At 44.4% G+C, this 18,884-nt stretch overlaps 1 protein-coding gene across 4 annotated transcripts in view; it reads left to right on the forward strand.

Moving 5' to 3' along the window:
• Window positions 1-18,884, forward strand: part of mamdc2a (MAM domain containing 2a) — a 148,812-nt gene that overhangs the window by 123,198 nt on the left and 6,730 nt on the right. For 2 of the 4 annotated variants that reach the window (XM_068030580.1, XM_068030582.1), the window contains exon 14: window positions 8,554-8,731. The exons of 1 other annotated variant lie outside the window; for it this stretch is intronic. In XM_068030580.1, the coding sequence (XP_067886681.1) occupies window positions 8,554-8,642 (89 nt within the window). In that variant the 3' untranslated portion in view covers window positions 8,643-8,731. Of the gene's footprint in view, window positions 1-8,553; window positions 8,732-10,218; window positions 10,276-18,884 lie in introns of all 4 variants that reach the window. One more of the 4 variants, XM_068030584.1, reaches the window with a different exon arrangement.

Here is an 18,884-nt window from a genome sequence, read left to right on the forward strand (position 1 = left end):
GGTGGTAAGATGGCATGGAATATTAGATGCCCACCTGTGCCCATAGCTCTTTCAAGGTGAATTCACCAGTAGAGCTGTTGCAGGAGATGTCAAGTTCTACCCTACGCTGAATGATGTCGATAGGCAGAAAAACCTGAGGAAGAACAACAAGTTCAGGTTTACAAAAGCAGGAAGTGCTGGAAATACTCAGCAGGTCAAGCAGCATCTATGGAGAGAGAAACAGAGTTAACGCTTCAGATCTGTAATCTTTCATCAGAATTGGAAAAAGATATAACAGGTTTTAAGCAAGTACAGAGACAGGGAAAGGTGGGTGGGGGAGAGGGTGGGAGAAAAAAAGGGGAGGATCTGTGATAGGGTGGAAGACAGGAGAGATTATGTGATAGAAGGAATGATGTTGCAAGGCAAAAAGGAGCAATAATGGGACCAGGAAATGACAGGTCTGGTGGAGCCATATATGGCAAGAGCAGAACTAATACCAGCAACTGCTGTTGGAAAAAAATGGGAGCAGTGGTTATGATCTGAAATTGTTGAACTCAGTGTTGAGTCCAGAAGGCTGTAAAGTGCTGTAAGTACATCGTTTTTCTTGTTTTCTCCCCTCCTGCTGGAAAAGGTTTGATTCTTGTTGCGGTAGAGAGTTCACTGTGCTAGTCGCCCTCCAAAATATCATCCAAGTCATATGCATTTTGACCAGAAAATTAACTGGACCAACCACATAAATACTGTGGCTACAACAGCAGGTCAGAAGCTGGGAATTCTGCAGCGAGTAACACACCTGCCAATTCCCAAAACCTTTCCACCATCTACAAGGCACAAGTCAGGAGTGCGATGGAATACTCACCACTTGCCTGGATGGGTGCAGTTCCAACACTCAAGAAGCTCGACACCATCCAGAACAAAGCAGCCCGCTTGATTGGCACCCCATCTGCCAACATTCACTCCCTCCAACACCGATGCACAGTGGCAGCAGCGTGTACTATATAGAAGGTGCACTGCAGCGACTCACCAAGGCTTCTTCGACAGGATCTCCCAAACCTGCGATCTCTACCACCTAGAGAACAAAGGCAGCAGATGCATATGAACACCACCACCTGCAAGTTCCCCTCCAAGTCCATGCACCATCCTGACTTGGAACTATATCGCCGTTCCTTCACTGTCGCTGGGTCAAAGTCCTGGAACCTGCTTCCTAACAGCACTGTGGGTGTACCTGGACCAGATGGACGGCAGCAGTTCAAGAAGGCAGCTCAAGGGGAAACTAGGCATGGGCAATAAATGCTGGACTTGCTAGTGACATTTACATCCCATGAATGAATAAATTTTAAAATTTCGTAGACCAGGAGTTGGCTGTTCCACCATGGGAGGTATCACATTTCAGCTCCCAATCCTATTCTCACCTGGCATTTATGTTAAAGCAGCTTACAGTAGGGCTGCCTGATAGCAATCAGCATTTGGAACCCCACGAATATTTTTATTCCCCCTCCCAGCACTCCTGCCCAATTAAAGCAGCTCAACTTACTGAAGTTGATCTCTGTGACCTCGAAACACAGGAACAGGAGGAGGCCACTCAGCCCGCTCGAGCCTGTTCTAGCATTTAGTTAGATAATGACTGACCTGTACCTTAACTGCACCTATCTGCCTTAATTCCATAACCCTTAATACCCTTACCCAACAAAAAATCTACCAATCTCAGTTTTGAAATTTTCAATTGACCCCCCAACCTCAACAGCTTTTTGGGGGAGAGAGTTCCAGATTTCCACTACCCTTTGTATGAAGAAGTGCTTCCTGACATCACCCCTGAACAGCCGAGCTCTAATTTTAAGTTTATGCCCCCTTTGTTCTGGACTCTCCCCACCGGAGGAAGTAGTTTCTCTCTATCTACCCTATCAAATCCTTTAAACATCTTAAACAGCTCAATTAGATCACTCTTTAATCTACTAAATTGAAGGGAATACAAGTCTAGTCTATGCAACCTGTCCTCATATTGGGTATCATTCTGGTGAATCTGCAGTGCATCCCCTCCAAGTTTAATACATCCTTCCTGAGGTATGGTGTTCAGACAGCGCAGTACTCTGAATGGAGCCTGACCAGACTTAGTATTACACTGAGCAAAAGGTTTATCTGCTAGATCTTTGGAGGAGGTTCTAGTGATAACTTAACGATGCTTGATTATAAGGATATGAAGGACTTGGCAGGTGGACTAATTTACTGGAAATAATAGGACCATTAAAGCCAATATGTTTGCCATAACTCACAGCCTGACTGCTATAGAGGAGACAGTAAGTACTGAAGGCATCTTGCAAGGGCTGATAGAACCCAATATGGAATTGTTCTATTCTATAAGTGTTTTCCTGTTGTGTCAGCTGTGGTTCAATGGGTAGGACTCCAAGCTCTGAGTCGGAAGGTCATGGGTTCAAATTCCACTTCAGAGACTTGAGTACAAAATTCAGGCAGCCTCTCCCAGTGCAGCATTGATGGAGTGCTGCATTGCCAGAGGTGCTGTCTTTCAAATGAGATGTTAAACTGATGCCCTGTCTTCCCTCTCGGGCGGATGTTAAAAAAAAAGTCCCATGTCACTATTTGGAGGGAGAGCAGAGGAGATGTCCCTGGAGTCCTGGCCAATATTTATCTCCGAAACAAACTCACTAAAACACATTATCTGGTCATTATCACATTGCTGTTTGTGGAAGTTTGCTGTGCACAAATTGGCTGCCATGTTTCCTACATTACAACAGTGACTACACTTCAAAAAGTACTCAGTGGCTGGAAAGTGCTCTGGGATGACCTGAGGTTGTGAAAGGCGATATAGAAATGTAAGTCTTTCTTAATACCACTAACTCTTGAAACACACAGCGGATGGCAACACCAAAGTAAACTGCTCAGATCTCCTGAAACCCATCACTGGGGGTGACCCAGTACAAAACAATAGTTTCTGTGTATTGAAGTAACTGGGATAGATGTATCCTCTGGTATTAAGATCAGGGCTACATCTCAGTGTGTGTGGATACCTAAAATTCATTCCCATCTGCAGAACCTGCTGAACAAACCTTAATTCCATTACAGTTCATTCCATACTCCTTGGGCAGGTGTCTGATTAGGGGAACTAGTGTTAGGAACAGGAGGAGGCCATTCAGCCCTTGAGCCTGTTCCTCCATTTAATTAGATCTTGGCTGATCTGTATCTTAACTCCATCTTGGTCCTGTAACTGTTAATACCCTTACCCAACAAAAATCTATCAAACTCAGTTTTGAAATTTTCAGTTGACCTCCGGCCTCAACAGCTTTTTGGGGAGAGAGTTCCAGATTTCCACTACCCTTTGTGTGAAGAAGTGTTTACTGACATCACTCCTGAACTGTCTAGCTCTAACGTTGCCTAAGGTCATCTAGGGGTTTGGGAAGTGATTCTGTGTGGGGAAAAAAAACACATCAGGCATTAATTTAAAAACAATGTCTCTGTTCTGGTGTATGTGCAGATGAAGGCCAATTTGGGATGAAGTTGTCTTGACTCATGCAGGACTCATGCAGGACTTGAAAACTTTGCTCCACGTGTGGTGAATTTGCTGGTTATCTGACAGTGATAGTCTGCATAGGAATGGAACCTTGCAAACACACTTAGTCAGCTGTTACTTTTGTGGGTGAAAAGGACACGCACTGTCACTTGATCAAAGATTTCAAGATATTAAAGAGAACTGATAGGCTAGATAGAGAGAAACTATTTCTGCTGACTCTAAGACTAGGGGGGCATCGTCAGAAAATTAGAGCCAGACCCTTCAGGAGTGGAATTAGGCAACACTTCTACACACAAAGGGCTGGATTTTGTTCTCCCTCACGTGTCTGGTTCCGTGGTGGGGGTGCGGGGCCTGAAGATGCGTCCGGGAGAGGGCCGCCACGCACCCCAACGCCAGGAGGCTCCGGCCCGATATTATCAGTGGGGGCGAGGTCTTGTGGCAGCCCCTCCCTGCCGCCACTCGGCAACGGAACCCTCACTTGAATATTTAAATAAATGAAAGTTAATGAATTAATGAAACTTACGCCGCCGCCTCATGTCCCACTGCAGGCTTCGGCCTAGTGGCTGGCACTGCCGCACTTTCAGATCCCAGTCTGGTGAAATGAGGCACCACACTGGTGGGGAGGGGGGAGGAGGTAAGTTTATCAGTGTGGGATCAGGGGGGATGGGGAACTGGGTCAGTGTAACATCATTGGTGTAGGGGATGATGGGAAGGGTTATAGTTTAATGTTTATGTAGTTTGGCGGGGGGTGGGGGGAGGACGGTCAGATGGTCAAGGCAAGTGTTTTGGCAGGAGGGCAAGTAATTAATTTAATTGTTATTGGGGGGTGTGGGAGAGGGGCAGAAAAAATGTCTTTATTTATTTTTATTTACTTGTGCTTTAAATAGTTAAATTTACCAGTAGGTCTCAAAGCCCTTTAAAAATGGCGTCAGCGGCTGAGCACAGGCAGCTGACACCATTGCTGTGGACGGACAGCCTGAACTCTCCATGTGATCGGGGTGGGGGGGTGGGTGGTCCGCCCCGGCTATTTAAATGAAGAAGGAGATTGCAGTGGCTCCACAACATGCGGCCCTTGTGGGCCGGCCGCCGTTCTCTTCCCCTGCTGCCGACGCGGAGATGGGCACCGAAGGTTCAGCCGAAAGGGTGGCAGAAGTTTGAAACTCCCTTCTACAAACAGCAATTGATGCTGGATCAATTATTAATTTTAAATTTCAGATTGATAGATTTTTGTTAACCAAAGATATTAAGGGATACCGGACAAAGGCAGGTATATGGAGTTAGGTCTCAGATCAGCCATGATCTCAATGAATGGCGGAACAGGCTCCAGGGGCTAAATGGCCTCCTCATATTGCTATGTTCCTCTCCCTGGGAATTTCCTCAGGGGGTGGGGGGGGGGGGCCGTAGTTCTGATTGGCTGCTCTAAGTTCGGCAGATATTCCAGTTGGGAGTTTCCACTGTAGGTTAGCACGGGAACACAAGGAAATTCTGGGTTTAGTGCCTCGCTCAGTGAATTAATAGCAACTGTTTCAGAATATACATAGAGAATCCAGGCTTAGTTCACGTTTACAAATATTATTACGAGCTCTGCTCCTTTAAACTCTGCTCCATTTAGAAGATACAATATGAGCAACCACCACAACTTGCATTTATGTAGCACCTTTAATATAGCAACAGCAGCCTGGATTTTATGTGTAAGTCTCTGGGGTGGAACTTGAACCCACATCCTGCTGACTCAGCAATAAGAGTGCTCGCCACTGAGGTACAGCTGACATCTGCATGGTTTTTCTATCCAGAACATAATCCAGGTTTGGCTAAACACCAATGGCCTGTAACATGAAGACTGAAGAGTGAAGAAGAACGACCCTTTAAGGATTTGTTTTTTTGAAGATTTGGATCTGCGATAGCCATCATAATTGAGAGCACCTTTCTAACACAACAGCCCAGTGATAATGGAAAACAAACAGATAACGGGAGATTCCAGAGTGCTGCCTTACATGCATGGTGTAACAATCCTCTTTGGCACAAATGTGATGACAAGCACACGATAAATAATTAGTTGTTACACAATTCTTGCGTGCCACAAGCCCATCTATGTGGATGCTCAGTTGAACTATGCAATGTTCTACAGAGTTGAATAACAATAACAACTTGCATTTATATAACGCTTTTAATGTAGTAAAAATGTCTCAAGGTGCTTTCAAGAAACGATTATCAAACAAAACTTGACACCGAGCCACATCAGGAGATATTAAGAGTGGTGACCAAAAGCTTAGTCGAAGGTTTTAAGGAGCAGCTTAAAGGAGGAGAGAGAGGCGGAGAGGTTTAGGGAGGGAAATCCAGAGCTTAGGGCCCAGGTAGCTGAAGACACGGCTGCCAGTGGTGGAGCGCTTAAAATCGGGGATGCACAAGAGGCCAGAATTGGAGGAGCGCAGAGATCTTGTAAGGCTGGAGGAGATTACAGAGATAGGGAGGGAGAGAGGCCTAGGAGTGTTTTGAAAACAAGAATGAGAATTTTAAAATCAGACTTAAAAATTTATCCTGCCAACCTTATGTAGTTTTATTCAGCAAAACAGATACAAATTGTTGTGCTGTCTCCTGCAAGGCTTTGTCCTTCAAAAGTTCTGTTGAATAATCAAAATGACAGCCAATAGGAGTGCTGAGTGTAGAAATCCCACTGCACACATTTTATTACTGCATATTCAATGAAAGAAAGAAAGACAGACTTGCATTTATATAGCACTTGTCATGGCGATAGGACGCCCCAAAGTGCTTTACAACCAATGAAGTATTTTAGAAGTGTAGTCACTGCTGTAATGTAGGAAACACAGCAGCCAATTTGCACACAGCAAGACCCCACAAACAGCACTGTGATATTAACCAGATAATCTGTTTTTGTGGTGTGGGTTGAGGGATAAATATTGGGCCAGGTCACCAGGAATAACTATCCTGCTGTTTTTCAAGATATGGGATCTTTTATGTCCACCTGAGAGAGCAGATTGGGCCTCAATTGAATGTCTCATCCGACAGACAGCACTTCCAATAGTGCAGCACTCCCTCAGTACTGCACCGAGACTATCAGCTTTGATTTTGTGCTCAAGTCCTGGAGCAGGACTCAAAGGTGAGCATGCTACCCACTGAGCCGCAGCTGACTCTGTCTCTGTTATGGGCATGTGGTGTACTGAAAACCCTGCACTCCTCCAATTCCGGCCACTAGTGCATCCCCAATTTTCATCGCTCCACCGTTGACAGCTGTGCCTTCAGTTGCCTGGGTCCTAAGGTCTGGAATTCCGTCCCTAAACCTCTGCACCTCTCTTTCTTCCTTGAACATGCTCCTTTTAACCTAACTGTTTGACCAAGCTTTTGGTCACCTGTCCTAATATTTCCTTATATGGCTCAGTGTCAAATTTTGTTTGATTACTCTCCTGTGAAGCACCTTTGGGCATTTTACTATGTTAAAGGCGCTATATAAATGCAAGTTCTTGCTGTTATGGTTGGGGCCTTCTGGAAAGCAGAGACATCTGGGAAATAGGGAAGCAAGATCAGGAGGGTCGGAAGGCAGAATTTCTCCTCAATGGGGAAGGGGTGGGGAGAGATGCAAAAGGGAAGTATTCAATTGAAGTGGTTCTCTCATCTAATGACAGCAGTGTAATATAAATGAGATGCCTCTAATGCCCATGCAACATGAAGACTGACATTAAAAACTTTGCAGCACTCCTGCTGGGTCTGCTTCGTTGCTATTTTGTTCACCCTATCATACAGGCTAGCAATGGCATTCTCCCACTAGTAAAATAGTTGCATTTTCTACATTGTTCAATGCCACTTTACAGCATCAGAATCTGAGGTGTTAAAAAGAAGAAACCTTCTGCAATTGATTTTTCTGAAGCATGTAGAAATGATGGCCTGGTGCTTTTTTTCATTCTGGTAAATCTATTTTGCACCTTCTTCACTTCCTGCACTAAGTGCAATCCAGGAAATTTTAGACCAGGGTTGTCCGACATACGACCTGCGGGCAAGAACCCGGCCCGCCAAAGGTTTCCATCTGGCCCGCCAGTCTGCCCGTGGCTCGGCTCTGATTGACAGCTCCCCTGTAACATCAGGCAAAAGGGGTAGGCAGTACCTGTGTCTGATGGGCAGGAGCCCCCTGGCTGTGATTGGTCACTCTCTGTGACTGACAGGGGCTGCCCAGGTGGAATTAGCACTGATTGGATTGCGGCGCCGGCACCCTGAGATCGACCGCCCCTGCTGCTTTTGCGCGGTTCAGTAAATGTCTTGTATCCTGCACGCTGGGCAGGTTCCCACCTCCAGAGAGCGGGGAACAAGGAGTAGGGAACATGAAGCAAAGAGTAGGGAGCATGAAGCAGAGAGCAAGAGGCATGGAGCAAGGGAGACACAGAGAGAGGGGGGGAGCGAGACAGAGGTGGGGAAAGAGAGACGAGGGAAGAGAGAGAGAGAGGGGGAAGAGAGAGAGAGAGGGGGAAGAGAGAGAGAGAGGGGGAAGAGAGAGAGAGACGGACAGAGAGAGGGGGAGAGAGGGACAGAGAGGGGGAGAAGAGAGATAGAGAGAGGTGGGGAAAGAGAGACGAGGGAAGAGAGAGAGAGGGGGAGAGAGGGACAGAGAGAGAGGGGACGAGAAGGACCAAGAGGGGGGAGAGAGAGAGAGAGAGACAGAGGGGGGCAGGAGAGAGAGAGAGACATTGAGAGAGGGGTGAGAGAGAGGGACAGAGACAGAGAGTGGGGAGAGAGAGGAGGGGAAGAGAGTCATCGAGACATTTATTTACGGCACAGAAGGAAACCATTCTGCCCTTCTAGTCCATGCCAGCTCTCCAAGGAGCTATGCAGTCAGTCCCACTCCCCAGCTCGATCCCCTAGCCTTGGAAGTTTATTTCTGTCAGGTGGCCATCCAACTTCCTCTTGAAGTCATTGATCGCCTCCACTTCCACCACCCTTGTGGCCAGTGAGTTCCAGGTCAATACCACCCGCTACGTAAAAAAAGTGCTTCCTCAAATTCCCCCTGCATCCTTTACACAAAACTTTCAATCTGTGTCCCCTAGTCTTAGAGTGGGATGAGGGAGAGTGGAGGAAAGACAGACAGAGACACGCACAGAGAGCGCAGAGGGAGAGGGAGATCAAGGTCTCCTGAAAGATGGACATCTATCCAGAATGCTCTGCATCGCTACATCAAGTGTGCAGGCAGAGACTGACTACTTATGCAAGCAAAAATAATACCAGGTATGTCACTAAATCAGTTTTCAGTATAGTGATGAGAACTAAGTCAATAAATTAGTCTTCTCATTTAAAGCTTCTTCACAGAAATGCACATTTGTTGTTGTTTTGATAGTAGGATAAAATTTAATGCCTTTATCTTTCTGAAATTTGTTCATCGGCCCCCGATGTAGGGAAAAATTGTAATGTGGCCCCTGCGCCCCCACCCCCGTGCGAAATGATTGGACACCTCTGTTCCAGACTATTGCTTTCTACCAAAACTGAACTGCTTAGGCCTGCAGTTTCCCACTTTCACCAGCAGAGGCTGCTAAAGCTACACCAATTGGGTCTTGCTGTCTGAGACCCATTGCTCATGTCTATAGAATGTCCCATATCTGTCAGCAGCAGCTACTCTGTAATGTGCAACATTTGTTTCTCTGTGTTGTCACTTGTCTCAGACAGTTGACCCTAATTCTTGTGGTCTGGGTCTGGGTCTCTGACTGTACTTCAGAGTAGGAAAGCCTCCAAGCGTTTTGACTTACCCTCCAGCAGATTCCGACTAGAGTGTATTAACCCTCCTCCGGCCCCCACTGCCTCCTTTCCCACAAAACCCCTCCATAACTCAGCATCAGCAACATGAAGGCTCTACCTCTGTGACATTGCCCAACTCCGCCCGTGTCTCCGCTCATCAGCTGCTGAAAACCCCATCCCTGCTTTTGTACTTTTAGACATGACAGTTCCAAGGCTCTTCTGGCCAGCCTCCCATCCTCTACTGTCCATAAACTTGAAATTATCCAAAACTCTGCTGCTTTAATGCAGTAAAATATCCCAAGACACTTCACAGGAATGTTATGAGACAAAATGTGACACTGAGATACATAAGGAGATATTAGGACAGGTGACCAAAAGCTTGATTAAAGAGGTAGGTTTTAAGGAGCGTCTTAAAGGAGGAGATCGAGGTAGAGAGGCAGAGAGGTCTAAGGGGGGAATTTCAGAGCTTCGAGCCTAGGCAGCTGAAGGCACGGATGCTAATGGTGGAGCAATAGAAATCAGGGATAGTCAAGAGGCCAGAATTAGAGAAGTGGGAGATTACAGAGATAGGGAGGGCCCAGGCCATGGAAGGATTTGAACACAGGGATGATAATTTTGAATTTGAGGCATTGTTGGACCGAGAGCCAGTGTAGGTCAGTGAACGTAGGAGGGTGATGGGTGAACAGGACTTGGTGCGAATTAGAATACGGGGCAGCAGAGCTTTGGATGAGCTCAAGTTTACAGAGGGTGCAAGGAGGGAGGCTAGTCAGGAGAACAGGGCAAATTCAGAACACCAGCAACTACAACACATTGAGAAACTCCCAAAACAATTTTCTAATATAAACACACCATTAACTGGTGAAACTTGCCGAGTTTTCAGCACCTTTGTGAATGCATCAAACTGTTAAGTGTGCTATCTAAATTTGTGTGGTTGATAATTTTTTGCAATCTATAAAGTGGCTAACCAGTGACACCTCTGACAGGGAGTGTCTCTGAAGCAGTGGACACCTCGACGCTCAAACATTTGTACCATCCGTGAGGTGAGAACAAATTGTAACACTGCTGTTTTGATGTGCACTTTTCAGCCACTGTTTTCACTGCTTCACTGTCTCAATTCATTTCATGTCAGTGGAATCCCCTGCTGTTAATCTAACCATACACGACAGGGATTAAGTTGACACAATGCCGGTGATTGTAATGACGTTGCACACAGTGTGCCGAACATGTCCTTGTGTTGTCCTATTCATCTTTGCTTTACATTTAATTAACCTCACTCTTAATGGGCTCACACTTCCCCACTGGCGGGCGAGAAGCACACTCTTAACTAACACTGCAAACCTTTAACTGTACTGTGCATTGTCCCCACCAAACCTTAGATTGTAAAATGTCATTGAGATTTGCTAATCCATGATAAGAAAGGGGAAATGAGGCACTGGCGAGTATCGATCAGAGTGAGAGGGCAGCAGGGATTGGGGATGAGGGGAAGGAGGTAGGTATTGATGGGACAAAGACCGATGGCCTTGACCTTCCTCCACTTTGTCTTCACAATATTACTGACCTCAAGCCTTTCCTACACAGGCTGCACTTACCCAACCTCAGTCTTCCCTCTCTGTGTACCAGTTCTAGATGCCCCCCCCTAGCCCCAGCCTCATAGGAACAGGAGGAGGCCATTCAGCCCCACAAGCCTGTTCTGCCATTCAATTAGATCATGGCTGATCTGCACCTCAATTCCATTTGTCCTCACGCACATGTATGATGGGCCAAATGGCCTCCTTCACAAATCTAACTCATCTTCCCACCAACCCAGTTTAATCACTGAGTCTCTGTTCCCACAGTTACAAGGACCCTCCTGCATCACTCACCAACCGTCCAGTTCTGCTCCCTCCCCACTGATTCACCTCCACCACACCCCCGCCCCCCCCACAATCCCCCGCAAAAAAAAATGTTTTAAGTTCCATCTTGGAAAACTCCAATTTCACAATTGCAAATAGACAAATCTATGAAGGAAAAACATTCTGGAGGCTTGTCACTGAAATCAACATTAATGCTGCTGTATGTTTGGTTCATCTGCCGCTGTTTGTGTATTTGGTTCGTCTAGATTTTAACATTAACTCATTTATGACATTTTAACTATATACAGTTTTACATAAGCCTGTGTGACTCCTCTGAAGCCATGCTGCCTCTCGCTCCAGTCTCTGTCACATATGATCTCTTACATCATCATGGTGGGAGGCATTCCTCACACTGTCTCAAACATTAACCCTTTCAACCCTTTTCGTACATCTCCCCCCCCAAGTCTTTATCTATCTATCTATATATACATATATATATCCATTTTTTTTATTTTTACATACTACCCCATCTCATCCCAAGTCTCTGACATCACAGATTCAGTCTGTCAGGAGGCTTCACATCTCTCCCTGATCGTGTTGTTGTCAGATGTGAAAGATCAGTAGTCTTTCTCTTGTTTCTTGACTTGGACGACATTCATTGAGGTTTAGAGTATCTGGTGCTTTCTGAATTTCGGGTTCAACATCTGGTTCATCCAAATGTATGACTGGCATATTTGATGAATAGAAATAAGTTTTCTCCTGTTTTTTCTGATAGTATCTTCTGAAGTATGTACTAAATAAGATCTCTGTTGATTCTCATCTCTCTGGATGATTATTCCTTCTCTGCCTTGCTCTTGTACCCAAACCTTTTCTCCTTCCATCACCTTGGGTAGGTTCCTGGTACAATATCTACTATTGTAATTATAAGCTTGTTGTTTTCGATAACACTTTCCCCTGTCTTGAACTCTCTGATAATCCTGGACTTCGAGCCCTGGAAGTAATTTTTTTGGCTAGGATGGGAAGTTGTGTTCGAAGCTTCCTTCCCATCAATAGTCCTGATGGTGCTAATCCACATTGCAATGGAGTAGATCTGTAGTTTAGGAGTGCTGTTTGAAAATCTTCATTCTTCTTTAACATTGCTTTAATAGTTCTGACTCCTCTTTCAGCTTCACCATTAGATTGTGGATATCTAGGGGAACTTGTAAGATGTAGAAATCCACAGTTTTCTGAAAAGTGCGTGAAATTGTCATTTGCAAATTGTGGTCCATTATCGGAAACTATCTGATCAGTTATACCATGTGTTGCAAAGATCTCCGAAAAAGCTTAAATGATTATCTCAGTAGTCATTGTGTACAAACATTTTACTTCAATCCATCTTGAAAAATAGTCAATAACAATCAGGTAGTATTTTTCATTAAACATGAATAGATCCATCCCCAGATGTTCCCACGGTCTAGTTGGGAATTGGGTCGGGATTATCCTGTCTGTGCACTGCACGTACCTGGCAATTAGAAATCATTTCTTCTGTATTTATTGCTATTCCTGGCCACCACACAGATGACTGAGCCTGTATTCTGCATTTCGTCATACCCATGTGCCCCTGGTATACTTTCTACAAGATGTCTACCTGGAGTGACTCTTGAATCACCCAGCCTCTCATCATACACCAGGAAATCATCCACAGTAGTAAAGTGCCTTCTTTGTTCAAAGAAGATTTTCATCCACTTACCACTGGAACACTGCTGCGACCAGCCTTGTTTGCAATATTGGTGGATACAGATGCATTCCTCATCTTGCATCTAAGCATGACAAATTTCTTGGAGCTTTTTTGAACTTGAACATTGTGATGCAGCGACCTGGGAACATGACTCAATTTCGTTAATAAAGTTAACATCCTGTTGAGTAGGATGGTTGACCATAGCTCTGGACAATGCATCTGCTGTCATTTGTTGCTTGCCCTGCACGTATACCATTTCATACGTGAACCTCATTAGCCTCTGGATTTGTGGAGCCATCCTAGCAAGTTCCTTTTCATCAAGTAAGGAAACTAGAGGTTTGTGGTCTGTCTCTGTGACAACTTTTAAGCCGTTGATATAATCTGAGAATGTCTCACAAGCCCGCGTGACTACGAGAGCTTCGTTCTCTCTGACGGCGTACCGTGTCTCAGTCTCAAACAGTGCTCGAGGTGCATAATAATCCGGTCTTCAATATCTATCTGGTTGTTCTTGAAAAAGGACTACCCATAACCTGTAGATGATGTGTCTGCTGCAATTGTGGTCAGTAGTGAGGGGTTATAATGCACTAAAATATCTGGCTAAATCAGCATCTCCTTGATCCTTTGAAATTCTTGCCCCTGATGTGCATCCCAACCCCAAGCTTGAGCTTTCCTTAATAGTTGTCATAAGGGTTCAGTAACTTGTGCTAGATTGAGTAAAAATGTTGCCAACTGATTAACCATTCCAAGGAATCGTTGAAGATCTTGGACCGAAGTAGGAAGTGGGAATTCATTAATGGCTCTTGTCTTTTGTGGGTCTGCCATTGTGCCATTACTACTGACAATGTGTCTTAAGAAACTAATATACATTTTCAAGATTTCACACTTTTCATTAAGTGTCAGGCCTTGTTCTTGTAGATGATTCAAAACCACTCTAATCCTCAGGTCAAGTTCTTCGACGGAATCCCTGTGGACTAAGATATTGTCCATGTAGCATATTACTCCTTTAAGGCCCTGTGGAATGTTCAACATAGTTCTTTGGAAAATTTACGGTGCTGATATTATTCCGAATGGTAAACAAATGGAGTAATGAAGGTTGTCAATAACCTTGACTTCTTATCCGGAGGTAGGGGGCTGGCAATTGTGGTCAAAGAAACAATTACAGCTGTGAGGAGGGATGATATTTATTTATTTTTTTATTTATTTAGAGATACAGCTCTGAAACAGGCCCTTCGGCCCACCGAGTCTGTGCCGACCATCAACCACCCATTTATACTAATCCTATAATAATCTCATATTCCTACCACATCCCCACCTTCCCTTGATTCCCCTACCACCTACCTATACTAGGGGCAATTTATAATGACCAATTTACCTATCAACCTGCAAGTCTTTGGCTGTGGGAGGAAACCAAAGCACCCGGCGAAAACCCACCCGGTCACAGGGAGAACTTGCAAACTCCCTGGAGCTGTGAGGCTGCGGTGCTAACCACTGCGCCACTGTGCCGTCCTAAAGAAGGATCATCAAATGAGGCCATATAGATTGAGATAAGGAACAAAAAAGGGGCAATCACACTTCTGGGAGTGTATTATAGAGCCACAAATGGTCAGAGGGAGATAGAAGAGCAGATATGTAGGCAAATCTCTGAGAAATGCAAGAACAATAGGGCAGTAATAGTAGAGGATTTTTACTACCCCAATATTAACTGGGATAGTTTTAGTGTGAAAGGAATTGAGGGAGCAGAATTCTTGAGGTACATTCAGGAGAGCTTTTTTGCCTGGTATGTAGCAAGACCAACAAGAGAGGGCACAGTTTTGGACTTAGTTTTAGGAAATGAAGATGGGCAGGTGGAAGGGGTGGCAGTGGGAGAGCATTTTGGTGGTAGTGATCATAATTCAGTCAGTTTTAACATAATTATGGAAAAGGACAGAGACAGAACAGGAGTTAGATTTCTCAATTGGGGCAAGGCCAATTTTACTAAACTGAGGAGTGACTTAGTGAAAGTGGACTGGAAACAGCTACTTGAAGGTAAATCAGTGTCAGAACAGTGGGAGGCATTCAAAGGGAAGATTCAAGGGGTTCAGAGTAGACATGTTCCCACAAAGAGAAAGGGTGAGACGGCCAAATCTAGAGCCCCATGGATGTCAAGGAGCTTACAGGGATAAGGAAGAAACGGAAAGCTTATGTCCAACTCCGAGAACTCAATGCTACAGAAAGCTGAGAGGAGTATAGAAAGTGGAGGGGTGAAATCAAAAAGGAAATTAGGAAAGCAAAGAGAGGGCATGAAAGAATATTGGCAAGCAAAATCAAGGTGAATCCAAAGATGTTTTATCAATACATTCAGAGTAAGAGGATAACTAAGGAGAGAGTAGGGCCCATAAAAGACCAAAAAGGTAACCTGTGTGTAGGGGTGGAAGATGTTGGTATTGTTCTTAATGAATACTTTGTGTCTATCTTCACTAAAGAGGGGAACGATGCAGATATTGTAGTTAAAGAGGAAGAGTATGAAATACTAATGTGATAAACATAGGGAGAAAGGAAGTATTAAGGGGATTAGCATCCTAGAAAGTTGATAAATCACCAGCGCTGGATGAAATGTATCCCAGGATGTTAAAAGAAGCCAGGGATGCTCTGACCATCATTTTCCAGTCCTCACTGGACACAGGTGTGGTGCCGGAGGATTGGAGAACTGCTAACATTGTACCTCTGTTTAAAAAGGGAGCGACGGATAGACTGAATAATTACAGGCCAGTCAGTCTGACCTCAATAGTGGGCAAATTATTGGAATCAATTCTGAGAGACAGGATGAACTGTCACTTAGAAAGGCACAGGTTAATCAAGATAGTCAGCATGATCGTGTCTGACTAACTTGATTGAATTTTTTGAAGAAGTAACAAGGAGGATAGATGCGGGTAGTGGAGTTGATGTGGTCTACGTGGATTTTAGAAAGGCTTTTGACAAGGTCCCACATGGCAGACTAGTTAAAAAAAATCCCATGGGATCCAGGGAAATGTAGCAAGATGGATGCAAAATTGGCTCAGTGGCAGAAAACAAAGGGTAATTGTTGACAGGTGTTTTTGCAACTGGAGGGCTATTTACAGTAGCGTTCTGCAGGGCTCAGTACTGGGTCCCCTGTTCTTTGTGCTAGATATTAACGATTTGGACGTAAATGTAGGGGGCATGATCAAGAAGTTTGCAGACAACACAAAAATTGGCTGTGTGATTGATAGCAAGGAGGATAGCTGTAGGCTGCAGGAAGATATTGATGGTCTGGTCAGATGGGCAGAAAAGTGGCAAATGGAATTCAACTCGGAGAAATGTGAGGTGATGCATTTGGGGAGGTCAAACAAGGTAAAGGAATACACGATTAATGGGAAATACTTAAAAGTGTAGAGGAAGTGAGGGATTTTGTAGTGAATGCCCACAGATCCCTGAAGGTAGCAGGACAGGTCGATAAGGTGGTTAAGAAGGAATATGGAATCCTTTCCTTTATTAGCTGAGGTGTAGAATATAAGAGCAGGGAGGTTATGCTGGAATTGTATAACTCATTGGTTAGGCCACAACTTGAATGCTGTGTGCAGTTCTGATCACCTCATTACAGAAAGGATGTAATTGCACTAGAGAGGATACAGAGGAGATTTATGAGGATGTTGCTGGGACTGCAAAAGTGCAGCTATGAGCAAAGATTGGATAGGCTGGGGTTGTTCTCCTTGGAACAGAGGAGGCTGAGGGGAGATTTGATTGAAATGTACAAATTGTCAGGGGCCTGGATAGAATGCATGGGAAGGGCCTATTTACCTTAGCAGAGAGGTCAGTAACTAGGGGGCATAGATTTAATGTCATTGGTAGAAGGATTACAGAGGAGATTAGGAAAACATCTATTCACCCAGAAGGTGGTGGGGGCCTGGAAGTCACTGACTGAAAAGGTAGTTGAGGCAGAAACCCTCAACTCATATAAAAGGAGTCTGGATATGCACTTCGAGTGCTGTAGCCCTGCAGGGCTACAAACCAAATGCTGGAAGGTGGGAATAGGCTGGGTGGCTTTTTTTCGGCCGGCGCAGACACAATGGGCCAAGTGGCCTCTTTCTGTGCTCTAAACTTTCTATGTTTCTGTGATTCACGTCAAGCTTTGTGACCATGGTACGTTTGGATAACTTTGTCAAGCTTTCATCTACTGAGGACGTCGGATGAACTTCTCTTGCCACAGCCTTATTAAGTTGAATGAAGTCTACTCAAATGCGAAGAGTACCATTAGGTTTAGGAAATGGATCCATTCCAGAGCACCACTCTGTAGGTTCACTGACTGGAGAAATGACTCACTTTCTGGTCGTCTCTTCTAGCTGATGTTGGACGTGCTTCATTAGTGGGTGTGGTATCTTTCTAGGTGTGAAAAGACCTACAGGTTTAGCGTCTTTTCTCAACGTAATGCTGTATTCGGTCTTCAGTCTTCCGAGACCAGTAAATAATTTTGGAAAGTCTTTTTGGAAGTGACTTCTAGATTCTTGTTGCTTGACTTCTAGATTCTTGTTGCTTAACTTCTTCCACTTACAATACAAGATCTTCTACTTAAAAGAGAAAAGTCCTGATTCCTTAGAACATACAGTGTTTCCAACATCTGCTTTCACTTATGCTGGAGTGTTGCCTGTAGCTTTCCTTTTATTTTCAGTTCAATCCCTCCTGGGCCATGTAACTGAATTTCTGTTGGTTGCAGGTAATGCGTTGATAACCACGGTTCATTGTCTGATAAAACTGTTACGCTTGCTCCAGTGTCTAGTTTAAAATTGGTGATATGTCCATTAACATTTATCTACAGTCCAGAATGCATTAGGGTCATTGATCTCACCAAGGAGGTTTTCTGATGGAGATTGTTCAACTTCATTAACAGCTCTATGCTTGAAGACTTTTTCTTTCGAACCTGTGAGGGTAGAGATTTTACTTTGACACATCTTCCCAAAATGGCCAATTTCTTACACTGAAAGCATTCTGCTTTGTTTGCAGGGCACTGTTTGCACCTATGGATCCTTTTGGCACCACAGAGCTGGTGTCTTGCACTTTCCCCCTTAGTGTACCTTCTTTGCTGGTGTTTCTTTTACAGCCTATGCTTAAGGAACATTACAGTCACTAGAGCTTTCCTGAACCAATGTCGTCATTCACCTCTCAAGATTGCTCTGTTTTTCTTCTGGGCCTCTGCTTGTCTCACCAGCTGTATTGCTTTGTCTAGGGTGAGGTCTTCCTCAGACTACAATAAATCTGATAGGGACTCATCAGCAATACCTACCACAATGCAGTCTCTTATTAATTCTGCTTTTAGATCTCCATATTTGCATCCTTCAGCTAGTCTGTAAAGTTCATTAATAAAAGCATCAACTTTTTCACCTGGTTACTGGACCCTTCTGTTTAATCTTGCCCTTTCCGGAATCTTATTGCTCCTCAAGTTGAAATAGCCGTCAAAGGCCTTTAAAACTTCTTCAAATTTGGCTGATGTCTCATTAATGCCTTGTCTTGCAATAACATCGTCTGCTATTACTCCAGTGGAATACCACAATGTGTTAATTTGCTCTGCTTCAGACTGGCTGTCTAATTTGGAAGTAATTCCGTATCTCAAAAATCTTTTTTGCCAGAGTGATCAATTTTGTGTTTGATCTGGTCCTTCCATATGTCCACACCACTCTGGTATTGTAAATTTCAGACCCATGACTTTCCATGCAGTTTATTTTCTTTTTAAAATTTTCCCTCCAGTATCAGAAGTTTGCCATACTTTTCAGCCTCGCGCTGATTCCCACCACAATCATCATTCCTCCCTGTGAAATCTCGCTGCTAGACTCAATTTATTTATTTATTTATTGAAATGCAATATTGCAGCATTTTTCTATACTCTTTTTACTCCCTTTACTTGGAGTATTGAGTATTTGCAGCCTATTTGTTTTTTCTTTCTTCCTTGCAGTTGCCACGTGTAATGGCGCTGACCTCAGATCCTCCCTCGCTAAGGACTTTTGGTTTTCCCGGTGCCGCCTGCCTAGTGCCGTTAGGAACAAATTTTTACCTTCTTTACAGGTTCCTCACCAGATCCTCGACTGTTGCTTGGTTCACTGACTCGAAGCCT

Source organism: Heterodontus francisci, chromosome 4 (assembly GCF_036365525.1).
Source record: "Heterodontus francisci isolate sHetFra1 chromosome 4, sHetFra1.hap1, whole genome shotgun sequence".
Classification (NCBI taxonomy): domain Eukaryota; kingdom Metazoa; phylum Chordata; class Chondrichthyes; order Heterodontiformes; family Heterodontidae; genus Heterodontus; species Heterodontus francisci.